The 12,575-nt window shown below is 34.8% G+C and overlaps 2 protein-coding genes across 2 annotated transcripts; one reads left to right on the forward strand and one right to left on the reverse strand.

Annotated features, from left to right (window-relative positions):
• The first annotated feature begins 37 nt into the window (after positions 1-37).
• On the forward strand, positions 38-5,208 carry LOC149078178 (histone H3.3A). The gene is made up of 3 exons (XM_089241773.1): positions 38-148; positions 2,777-3,072; positions 4,717-5,208. The coding sequence occupies exons 2-3, from the start codon at positions 2,791-2,793 to the stop codon at positions 4,843-4,845; spliced, it is 411 nt and encodes a 136-aa protein (XP_089097899.1). The 5' UTR covers positions 38-148; positions 2,777-2,790; the 3' UTR covers positions 4,846-5,208.
• Positions 5,209-8,973: 3,765 nt separating this feature from the next.
• LOC149078179 (uncharacterized) lies at positions 8,974-12,516 on the reverse strand (the record flags this gene model as incomplete). Its single annotated transcript, XM_089242108.1, has 1 exon — positions 8,974-12,516. A coding segment is annotated over one exon (405 nt), but the record flags the coding sequence as incomplete, so codon positions are not given.
• Between the last annotated feature and the right edge of the window lie 59 nt (positions 12,517-12,575).

The following is a 12,575-nucleotide window of genomic DNA, read 5'->3' on the forward strand; positions in this document are numbered from 1 at the left end:
CGATTTCAGAATCTATAAAAATCTGGCAACGGAACTTTCGCGCGTTACCGTTGTTACTTGTTATTTGCGTGTGGTCGTTGTTGGCAAGAATTTTTCCTGTCTCCTCTATTTTGAAGACATTTTTGTTATTCGTCGATTAATTTCGAATGTGAGTTGTGGTTTATTATCAATTATAATATTATACTTTGTAAAATTATATTAACACAATTGTTTAATTAATTATAATAAAATGGTTAAACTTTAAATTTTCGAGTAGCTTTCCACGTTTCCACACACACCCTGGAAGTGACGCTACCCAATTTAGTCATCGTTAATTGCGCGTTTTCGTTCGAACGCGTTCTAATTTATATCGTTTTGGTATTGATTTTACTAATGAACTATAATTGGGTAGTAATATAATTATTAATGGTATTTGCATTGAGTCAATTGCTCAACTCCCGCGAGATGTAAACCAATGTTAGGGTTAATTATTATATAATGGATGGAGATTAAATTTCATCGTTGTGGCGCTTTAGCGCGTTTTTTGAGAGCGTTTGGAACGTTTTTACTTTTTTTGTAGCTTGCCTAGGGCTCTAGTTATTTCTAAAGTTCTCATAAAATCATTTGAATCGGCCGTTATGACGCGTTTGATATGCGAGTTATAGTGAGGATTTGTCGCGGTTTTCTCGGCAAAAAAATAATCACTGCATTATGCCATTTATAAAGAATTTCCTATTTGTAAAAGTGCTCCATTAGCAAACCGAAGTCTGTGTTGTATAGTTTCACTATGAGTGATCAAATGCAGACTGTTGACAGGGTTGGTCTTATTTTGCCCGACCTAGAAATTAGACCTCAAAACTGTATTGGGCAAAAGAACAGCTATTATCCTTGTTCTATGATTTTTGGTGTTTTTCTATTGGCTATTTCCTTTCGCTTTTGGGTTGCAATATTTTTTGGACCAGTTTATAACAGGTTCTTGAACTCTTTTCACCTGCTGCGCCATAGTTTCCTATTCATTGCTTATCTGCAAGTTCCTCGTAGCTGTTTTGAGGCTGCTTCAAAATATCTTTCTCAAGGTGTACAGTTTAGAACCCCTGACTTATAGTGTAATGGCGTTGTATTGGCAGTTTTTCCTTTCATTAGCAAGAAAAATGGGAACAGCTTTGGTATAAGGGACAGGTTGGCGATTTTTGGTGACTTTTTTTTTCCGACGCCAAATATGTCCGACGGTCCGAGAAAAAGCTGCTAGACACTACGTGCGCCAGAAAAAAAAATCTCCAGCATAGAAAACAATAAAAACAAATGGTATAGACAAAAATAAGCTCTGGATTGTTTAAAAGATAAAACTGTGGATAAAAATAAATCAATCAGGGTTTAAATAAAACCTGGCCATTGTTTGAAATAAAGCCCGGACCGTTGTTTAAATAATAAATCGATCAGGGTTTAAATAAAACCCAGGCATTGTTTAAATGAAGCCCGGACTGTTGTTTAAATAATAAATTGATCTGGGTTTAAATAAAGCCGGGACCGTTGTTTAATAAATCGATCAGGGTTTAAATAAAATACAGGCACTGTTTAAATAAACGAAAAAAAAAGAGAATAAAACCTGAGCAGCGACGAAAATGTAATCCAAACACTCGGAACAAGCACAAACGAAAAAATTGCTGAACGGCTATTTGAAAAGACGCGCTATAACAACCAACGCCGCCTGGCAGAATTTTTCAGAACAGCGACAACCCAGCAGAACAACACCGAACCAGAGTGTGGCAACTTATGGACGGAAAAAGTCGCCAATTTGGCGTGTCCCTTATACCAAAGCTGTTCCGAAAAATGTTTGAATGCGTGACGGGAAAACTCTCCAAGAGTAAAACAGCAGATTTTTTAAGTATAACTTAGGGGAGGGGTGGGGGGGGGGGTGAAAAAGCTGTTTCTACTGAACCCAGACTTTTTGATCAATCTCTATATTTTTTATCATGGCTACACAAGCACGATAAAAGTGAAAAAAGTTATAACTTGGAGATGAGCGCATAGCTTTGTTAAAATGGAGCAAAGGAATTAAATGTAATTTTCAAATAAAGCGTGGAAAACGAAAGGTCAAGGTTAATATTTTGGTATGCTTGATAGAAAACCAATTTGAAAACCTTGTGATTACGGAAAATATTCAAACTAGCACCACTTGCATCAGTTGGAAAGTTAATGGGAAAATGTTAATCCAGAGTTTTCCCAGGGAACAGCTTCGATATAAAGGACACGTAAAATTGACTTTTTTCCGATGATCAAGTCTCAGTCATTGGCGCGCTCTGGTTCATTGTTGTTCTGCTGGGTTGTTCCAGAATGTTTTATGCTATTTAAAACCTGTTCTGAAAAATTCTGCTAGTGGCGTTAGTTGTAGCGTGTATTTTCAAACAGCCGTACAGTTATTTTTTCATTTGTGTTTGTTCAGAGTGTTTGGATTACATTTTAATTGTCTGGTCAGGGTATATTTTTTTCCATTATTTAAACTGTGCCCGTAATTTATACCCTGATCGCTTTATTTAAACGGAATTTCATTTAAACAATAGGTTCTATTTAAATCCTGATTGACTTATTTTTATCCATTTTTTGCCTTCTGACGATTTTTTTTTCGGCGTTCGTAATGTGACTGCCTTTTTGATCGGTTCGTCAGATATGTTTGGCACAGAAAAAAAGTCGCAGATAATCGCCAACCTGTCCCATAAACTGAAGCTGTTCCGTTCTTAAATTAAAATTCTTATGCCTGTTGATAATATCTATAAGAAATGTTTTTAATTCATTATAGCTTTAGTGTGAAAGATGGCTCGTACCAAGCAAACTGCTCGAAAGTCTACTGGTGGTAAAGCGCCGAGAAAACAACTTGCAACCAAGGCTGCTCGTAAGAGTGCGCCTTCAACTGGTGGAGTGAAAAAGCCTCATCGTTATAGGCCAGGTACTGTGGCTCTTCGAGAAATCAGGCGTTATCAGAAATCTACTGAGTTGTTGATCCGTAAGCTCCCATTTCAACGTCTCGTTAGAGAGATCGCCCAGGATTTCAAAACTGACCTGCGTTTCCAGAGCGCTGCCATCGGAGCATTGCAGGTATATTTTTAAATTGTTCTTGATTTAAAAAATATATACATTTAAATCAATGTTTATATAATCACACCTATATTAACTCAATTTTTTTTTCTTCTGGCTCTTCGGATTATTAAAAATTCCTTTGGATTTTAACAATTAGTTTTGAATGAATTTTTAATTTTCCCTGAGTTGTCATGACATCAACGATTACGACCTAACACCTATAGGGTCCTATTTCGCAAAACCTACCCGTTTCCTGAAAAATACTTATTTAACATTTATCGGCAATAATAGTGTTTGTCATCATCCTTATGTAATTATTGCATTCTATCAACAACCACGTAGCAAACATATTGATTATTCATTGATCATGCATCACATGATATGTGATACCAAGCTTTTTTTATCTACAGCCGTATATTTTAAAGTTTTTCTGTTCCAAAAGAAAATATACAATCAGATATTTTTAAGTCTGTATATTTAAGATTATAATCTTGAATGTTATTTATTAATAGATATTCTGTTTAGGTTACCCAGGAAATATTGATAATTTTCTTTAATTGGGTACCTCCTTTAGAAAATTTTTTTTCTGATAGTTGACACGTTTATTTTATTGCCATGATAAGAACCCATAGAGTATAGGTTCTTATGGTAATAAAATGGAAAATATATGGCATGCAAAAATACTTATCAGATTTTTATAAGAAAATTGCAGGATTTCTTTTTTTAAAAGTTGACGGGTCTGTAATTAAAATTAATTTGAATCTAGTTTTTAGATTAATAGAAATGATTAGATCATTTCACATATAACATCTGATTCATCTATTATTTAGGCTCAGGTGTCAGGTTTGTATATAAATAACTAAGTCAGATTGTTAAATTAGGCACTATAACCCAGGTCGATAAGATACTCTCCTAAAGTACCAAAGGATGTTTAGAGGTGTCAGTTTGATACTGGTTCGATCCTTGTCAGAAAACTTTCCTGACACGGGTGCAACAGAAACAGCGGCATGACCGCAGAAATATTATACAGCAGAGATTCCCCATTGAGAAATTGGTGCACTAGCCTCTGATTATAAAAACAAGGCTGCCGTTCAGAATCGGCAAGAAATTATAGGTCCCAGTCTAAAAAAATTAATCCTCGCGTGCAGAAAATGACAGTGGTGCGACAAAAATAATCAAATGATTGTTAAATCCTAGGTTAGTTATAAAATTATTAGTGTTACTTGAAATATTATATGAGCCATACATATTGGGATATTTTATCCTGATAACCCTTCAAGTTCCCAAGCTCGAACAATTGTGTGGGCGAAATATTTAACATGTTTTCTAAAAATTTCACACTTTAAACTAAAAATATCTTATACTTTTTAAGTCTTTTTGCTTGATGGTAATTTTTCTTATAACTATTGTTCAGGCAACTGTTTTTAATATTTTAACTTTATATATTTAGTTGTCTATACCTGGTGCTGTCTCAGTTTTCTTTAATTACTGAGAGGATTAAAAGTGACAAACCATTATAAAAGGTTGATTGGGGTTGACCATTATTGACTAATGCATGTACTACAAATTTCTAATGTGCAAAAAACATGTAAATCTGTCTGAACAGACCAGATAATCTTTGCACTTTAATTCTGAAATTTACAAGTATATTGATGGTTTTAGGAAGCAAGCGAGGCATACTTGGTGGGCTTGTTTGAAGACACCAACTTGTGTGCTATCCATGCCAAGCGAGTGACCATCATGCCGAAGGACATCCAGCTGGCTAGACGCATTAGAGGCGAGAGGGCTTAAGACAAACGCACATGTCACTTGCATTATGTCAATCGTCTCATCTGTAAATATTTTGTATTGTTTTAATCTTTTAATTTTTTGTTTTTCTTTCAAAGTTATGTTTTCCCTCTTGGTGAACAACACCTTTCTCTCCTGGTGTATTGGTATTAATGAACAATGACATACACTTAATATTTTATGTGGTTGAAATAAAGTGAGTGGAAAAAAATCTTTGTTTTTATTTGTCACTTTAAAAATAAAATTAAAATAGTTTTAAGGTTTTTCTACAAGCTACAGGAAAATGAGTAATTCTACAGAACATCTTGTATTTTCTATATAAATTTTGTTATGTATTTCATTAAAAACAAGGTATTGAGCATTTTACTAGACATTCTATTCTTGCTTGTGATTTCTAGTGAAGACTTTTCAATTCTCAAAACCATGTTGCAAGACTGCCCGATTACAAACTTTTGAACTGGAATTTTATTTCCAGTTCAAAATGTCGAAAAACCTTGTACAACATTGGATATGCACTTAAAAACTTGTGCGGAAAGTTGTACTCTAATACCCAACTCTTTTTGGTAATAAATTGACCATGGTGATAAGACCAGATTTTAAAAGAAATACAAATGTAGGATTATAAGAGTTAAGAGGCGATATATTTTTCATGTGACAATGTAAGTAGAATTATAAAACTTTCATTTACTGGAATAATAACCCTTGAATTCTAAAGCAAACTGATATATATGGTATTTTACTCTGTATTTAAAAGATTATTTCTTTAAGCTGTCTTAATCAATTTTATAGGATTTCAATAATACTAACATGTGTATTATAAGATTGCCTCTTGTTTTTTTAATAAGACTGAAGCAAAGCAGCGACTCTTAAGCAAAATAAATTCTCATTTCTATTCTGATGGTGTAAGATTGATATATGTGGTTTTTAAAAATCTCGTAAAAGTGGCCTGAATAAAAGTTTTCCCATATTAAATATCTTAGTTGCTAGAAATTATATATACTGTATTAAAATTTGTCAATCTTGTGTTTTCTAACTTGCCGCTACATTCTGAATCTTATCAAAATCATGATTGAGGATTGCATCACATGTGGTAATGGTGTATTATCTACTAGGTGTATTATTGCCAGGCTTTTTCTTTCACTCGTGTTAAGGGCAAGTGGTCTTACAATGCAAAGACATCAGCTGCTCCTAAAGACCAGTGTACTAGTGATTACATTTTTTTTTATAGGAAGCAGTATATCGTGTACTGTATATTGCCACCAGGTCTTAATATTGAATTTTTACATTGTCCCCAGTTAAGAGCAAGGTTTTACTGTACAGTAGTAAAAGCATGAAATTGACCAGTTTGTGAAATACCCTGTTCAAATAATTCAGTTAGAAATTCCTTGGAATATAGACTGGGTCACCATTTGATTAGGATGTACAATAGTGATTTATGAAAATCAGTTACATACAGGGTGATTATAAATCTCCAGTTCTAAAACAAGAACTGGTCAGAATGGCTTAAATTTCCATGGTTCTATCACATGAAGCAATGGAATTTTCTTTGGCGAAAGGAAAAATACTTTATACTGCTGACGAAGTACAGTATCTACCTGTACATTTAATCTATTTTGGCACTTCTAATGGCATAGTGTGTGAATAGAAGGGCTAGACAAATCCCAGATGCCGGGGTGGCTAGAAAATTGATTTTGGCACTTAAAATTATATGCATCATTGCTATAGAATGAAATGTAAATTTTTTTTGTAAAGAGTATTCCAACACATGAGAATGGGTCATGATGTCCCGGAAAAGTAAAACATTACTCTGGACTTTTTCTTGGGGTAAAAACATTCTTTGCTCTTGACAAATTTGGCTGGTGTTAAATTTTTCAGATTTGTCCAGCCCTGGTGGATAGTATAACTTTTATCAAGACACTCATTGCAACACCAGCAAAGCTGCTGCTGAAGAACCATTTTGACAATAACATGACACCATCTAGCTAGCGAACATTATTATAGCCGTTATAATTTTTGGCTCTGGGAATACCCAAAAATGTTATGTGGAGCAGTTCGGATTGTAAACTTTGAATTGAAAGCACACATCATTACCATAACATACTCTGATCCGTAGTTGAACAAGTATTTTTACACTTCCACCTCGTAGCCAGAACATGAACATATTTAACTTTTTTTGCGCAAGTTTTTAAATGACTTTACATATTGTTTCTATGAATTATGAAATCGTATGCTAATTACATTGTTTTGCCTTGGCTGACTACATCCATTCTGCAAGGAAATTTTCTATATGCTAGATCAGTGTTTCTTAACCTTTTTTTTGCCCGTGGCCCCCTTTGAACCATATTTTTCCTTGTGGCTCCGTCTTTTACCCTCATCTAAAAGCAAGATCCTTTATATGTATTGAATTGATTTTTTTTTTCAGTGAATTCATACTGAACGAATTTTGCAAATAAGATTGGTCTCCAGACCACTGGCCTAGAATTTATTGAGCTCTCCGCTAGGCAGAGTTCTATTCAAGGCCGTCTCAACATCATGGGTCCCTTAGGCAAAGTGATGCTATGGTAGTCCTATACTTAGCTGGAAATAAACAGCCTACATATTTCCTGCTTATTGTTAAAATTTATTGTACTATACAAAATATGACATACCTCACAAGAGGGGGCTGATATGGTTTTCACATATAAATTTAAGAGACAAGGGGCCTGTGAAAAACCCCATCCTAGCGAACCTGCTGCAGGCGGTGAGGACGGCTGTGGTTTTGTTTGATTCTGTAATTTATAGTCACTAGTATAAAGGCTTTATTTCTTCACACTTTAATTTTTCTTCTCAGCCCTCCAAATCACCTGTCATGGCTCCATTTTCTTCTGTGGCTCCCAGTATCACTAGTGGTTGAAAACCACTGTGCGATGAGTAAATCGTCTATTTTACATTTTTAAATATTTTTTGCCATTCATAAAATTTCATTACCTCAAGAACATTCATGTAAATTTTCAAGTCTGACCAGTGGTTCTTATTTTAGTGTTTTGAAATCAAAACTTTAGTTATCAACCTGTATATTGTAAACTATTAATTAAATTCCATTATGCTTTGTTAAACACTATTTGCCTAGTTTTTGTAAAATAGTATTTTAATTAAATGTATTGAGAGAAAACTATAATTGGGTTAATAAAATATTAATTCCCACAAAATTTCTTGAGTTAGCTATAAAATTAAATTGCAAAAGTTAATTAAAATGTGAAATATATAATTCAGATTGTTTTTAAAAACTTTTTACCAACCCTGTTATTTACTATAGGGATCATTCAAGTGTTCTTTCAGCATCGATGGGGGAGGGGTTTCTGACTTAATGACAAGGGGAGAGGGTTTGGATGCTGCTTATGCCATCAACCACCCTTTATGAAATATTCTAAATGACATCTTATTCGGTACGGGAAAAACCTTTTTGATAGTTATTGGGCACCTGAACTAACATTCTGAAGTCCCCAACAGAGCCACTTAAATGATCTCTCAAGGATTCTTAAAGTGCTCTGGAACTCAATGTTTCACGGATTGTTTAAGTGTTCTGTAACTGTTATGGGTTACTGCAGTGATGTCAAAATATGCCACAGGCCACTTAAATGCTCTGGACTTGTGGCACTGGTCATTTAAACGCTTGTAAAAATGTGCTATAAAGTTCATTTAAAAAAAATTAGGTTTTGGGAAAGCCACATCTCAGATAACCTTCAGGGTCATATTTAGTCTACGGGTCAAGGGTGGGTGGTGTTTCTTTAAAAAATTTATTTTTTAAAGAAACATTTTGAGTTCTTACCTTTCAAATAGCAGAAATCGATTATAATAACACACAAAGGTATTTCCTTTTGAAATTTTAATTAAAAATATATTTCGTCTGAAGGAGGTGCATGAGCCCCTATTCTGATCCCACCAATATGCGTTAGGAGGTATGGGGCAGTGATGAAAATTTTGCTGAGGAGAGGGGTTAAAAATGGCAAAAAATTTACGTAATACTGGAACGGCCCCATATGCAATGCATTGGAAATTCGTCTAATTACATTCATAGTTTGAAATTTTAGTTTTAAAAATTAAATCCTTTTTGGCAACTGATACTCTCAAAGAATTGATTTCATTCACAGGTGACTTTGAAAAGAAATTTATTGTGATGGTACCAAGATAAAATGGACTAGCAGATTGCATCCGAATGGCTACATTATTACCTGCTGCTCCTGTATGATTATGAGATTACAGGAAACTAGATTTGGGGCACATGAATTCTTGAAACAATATCAGAAAATATTCTTGTTAATTTCACTGCTCCAATTCATAAATATCTGCTCCGAATCCCATATTTTGCTGCTCCAAAACTGCTCCGAATCCTGAATTTTGCTGCTCCGAAATGGACTTAGTCACTTCCCACCCTTGCAAATATACATTCAGCTAACAGAGGCCATAAAAAAATAAAATGGTGGCAAAAATATCAAACTTTAAAAACTTGTTCTCGAAAAAGTAGTGTGATAGCTAATTACTTTCATCACATTGGAAATAATGAATATAGTCTGTTTAAAAGAGATAGAACTTAAAAAAAACCATGGTAACTGCCTATATCTCCACGTCGCTGAGACCCTAGGATTAAATAATGAGAATCATATACACTATAATTTACACACGCCTACTATGACGTGACATACATTGATTTAATGTTTAGAACAGCTACCATTAGGAATTCAATGAGATGAGAGCTCGTCTTAATATTAAACGTAATCTAAAGTTGGGTCTGTGTTCAATGATTTTTAATGCTTTGAAATGTTCTGTTTTTCAAAGGTGCAAAATCAATCCCTTAATGTACTGTTTCATGCAGGTTTCGCTATCATTAGTGACCATTATCAATTCAGTTTTTATTTTCAAAGAGCAGCATGTATCGCAAACTAAAAAGTATTTAAAAATTCTCGCCTTGTATACTGTATTTTCTTCAAATGTGTCGTAAAAAGCTTGCATCGGTTTTTGAACATTAGTGTTCAAAATTGAAGAGGTCTTTAATATAATACAATTGAACAAGGTCTTTTAATATAATACAATTGAAAAAAATGGATAATGTGCTTGTTATACAGTGTGACAACCTGGGTCTTTATTTTCCATCATTATCATAGGCACGAGTGTCACAGTTAAAGAAATTATAAAAACATTGCTTCATGTTACATTTTACCTTTCATGTATTTGCACCAAGGAAGCGTAAGAGGCCTCCCATTATAGGATCTAAGATGTTTGGTTTGCTTGCACCGATTTCTTTTTCATCAGTTCTTAGAAATAAATTTAATGTCCAAACATTAGGACCTTTGGTACTAGATGCCTACTATATACACCAAACCACAGGTGTTCCTCTGCGGAACTTCTAACAAATTGGTATGTGTTGTGAACCTGAATGAAATTTGTTTCTGTGTTATGCGTAGTGCTGCCATCAATTTTGTAACTATGAGTGAAGTGTAATGATTGAATAGTTGTACCGTTGCAGGCCTATTGCTCTCTGTGACAAGACTTCGTAATGGGGAGATGAGATCGGAGAGATCCTCGAATTCATGCCACAAAGTTGGGACTCATTGTGGAGATTGAACCTGGGTCCTCACGGTGTGACTGTACCTCGCTATGACCACAGTGGCTTCGATGCTAGATTGTAAAGCATTATCAAAAAAAAAAAAATTAATTGGTTAAGAAACTGCTGCTGTCATTTAATATTTATATAAAAAAAAATCCCATCTAGTATCATTAGTTAAAAACTAGATGGCAATTCCTTCCCGAAAGAAATATTTTTCACATTATTGAATTTCATAGGTGAAAGCTGTACAGCTTCATGGAGAAACTAGTTAGGCTGGGATTACACTATAAAAGATTTATAAAAGCTCTTGTGTATAAAACTGTATTCAATAATTGTATCAGTTACATTCAAACAAATGGCATATTGGTTGTTTTCTTAAGAGTTTTGCAAAAGATCTTTTACAAAACTTGAAAAAAACAACCAACAAGCCTATTAGTTACATTCGCTTGAATGCAACCAATTCTCATTGGTTTCAAGTTTTATAAAAGAACTTTTCTAAAACTTGTAGTTCAATCTCAGCCTAATGTATATATATTGGATGTTTATAAATTATTTTTGTACATAACCATTATCTGGATAACTATTGGTATTTTTTTAATTGACTCTTTTTAAGGAGAGTTTGACATTAATGGTAGCCTGCATCAGCAATACTGTCAGGAATATTCCACGTCTGCAAATTAGACGCATGGGCCTCCATGTTTGTGGACATATGAAAAATTTATGGATTTGACCAGGAGGCACAATGAGGTAGCTGACTCGATGAGGAACGCTTGGCCTGTAACTTTCCCTTCGCTCTCTGTGGTGCTATAATATCATCTTACCTTGACCCATGAGAAGTCTTCCCTCAGAAGAATTCACCTTGACTAGCTTAGCATAGATGTCTTACAAAGAGCGATAAGGATACTATAACCTCAAGTCATCCACCCACCAGTTCCACCTTCCAATGTAGCTGGGTTACACGATTTGCAGCTTATCTATATCTTCCCTCGGGTTTTACTTCCTGGACCGTGACAGAAACCTTCATAGTGGTAGACAAGCATCTTACCACGCCACTCGTTGAGGGCAGGAAATTATCAAGAGCTTGTAATTTTTTTGTTCGCTTTACTAAAAAAATAACAGCATGGGTCCTATCTTTCCCGTTTGTGATTCATAAAAACAAGTTTTAAAATTTCTGGATAGATGGCAGCAAAAGCTGCAATATTCGACACCAAATTGCATTACTACTAGGCTGACCATATTTCCCAGAGAAACATGCAGCAATTTAGGATCTCAAATATGTAAAAACAAATGCAACTTCCAATTGTCGCCTAAGGTGGACAAAACCACTATTTATAACAGGAATCTCAGAAAAATTGCCTAATAGTGGGAAATGAAACACTCATGGGTGGAGGTCTGGGGGAGATGGCACGATGATGTCAATGCATATGTACGTATAGATCACCTGTACATGTTGATATTGAGGGAAGACCCCCCATATCTCTGCCCATGTATACTTCAAAACAAAGGAATACACATTACGTTCAAAGCAAACATATGTTAATTGATTAACCAACACATTATAGAACCTTGCAACTTTGAGGTACCTAAGCAGTTATAATTTATCAATAGTCTAATCACTTCAGCAACAGTGAAACACACTGCTGCATATCACACACTTTTTTGCTACAGAAACACACAAAAATGCTTTATATGTGCAGAGCTCCTTTGGTTCTTTTCTCGACCATTTTTTGAAGTAACAACCTTTTCTCTGTCACATCCTTACCCTGGCTTGCGTCTTGAGCAATCTTCGAGCGCAGCACCGCTTCTTCGATAGTCATAGGTTCTGCATTAAGTACATTGCCTAACCATTCATCCAGATCATTCTCCTCTCTCAAGATACAGAAATATATCATGAAGACACAAACGCTGACGATGGCAGAAACGGCTTCTATTCTAGGTCTCTTGAAATGCTCCTCCCCTCTTCTGGTGTACTTGGCTTGCCACTTTGCGGCATCACTCTTAGAATACTGGACTGGCTTATCTGTGCCGCTGTCTTGACCTTCTACATCTACAGATGGAGCTTTTGATTCTGTGTGCTTATTTCTGTGTACCAAACAGATGTACAATTAAAACGCACACAATGAGAAATATTCTATTATAACATTTAGAA

Source organism: Pholcus phalangioides, unplaced genomic scaffold, assembly GCF_987345545.1.
Source record: "Pholcus phalangioides strain wild (caught in Gottingen) unplaced genomic scaffold, Ppha-v1.0 ptg000014l_1, whole genome shotgun sequence".
NCBI lineage: Eukaryota > Metazoa > Arthropoda > Arachnida > Araneae > Pholcidae > Pholcus > Pholcus phalangioides.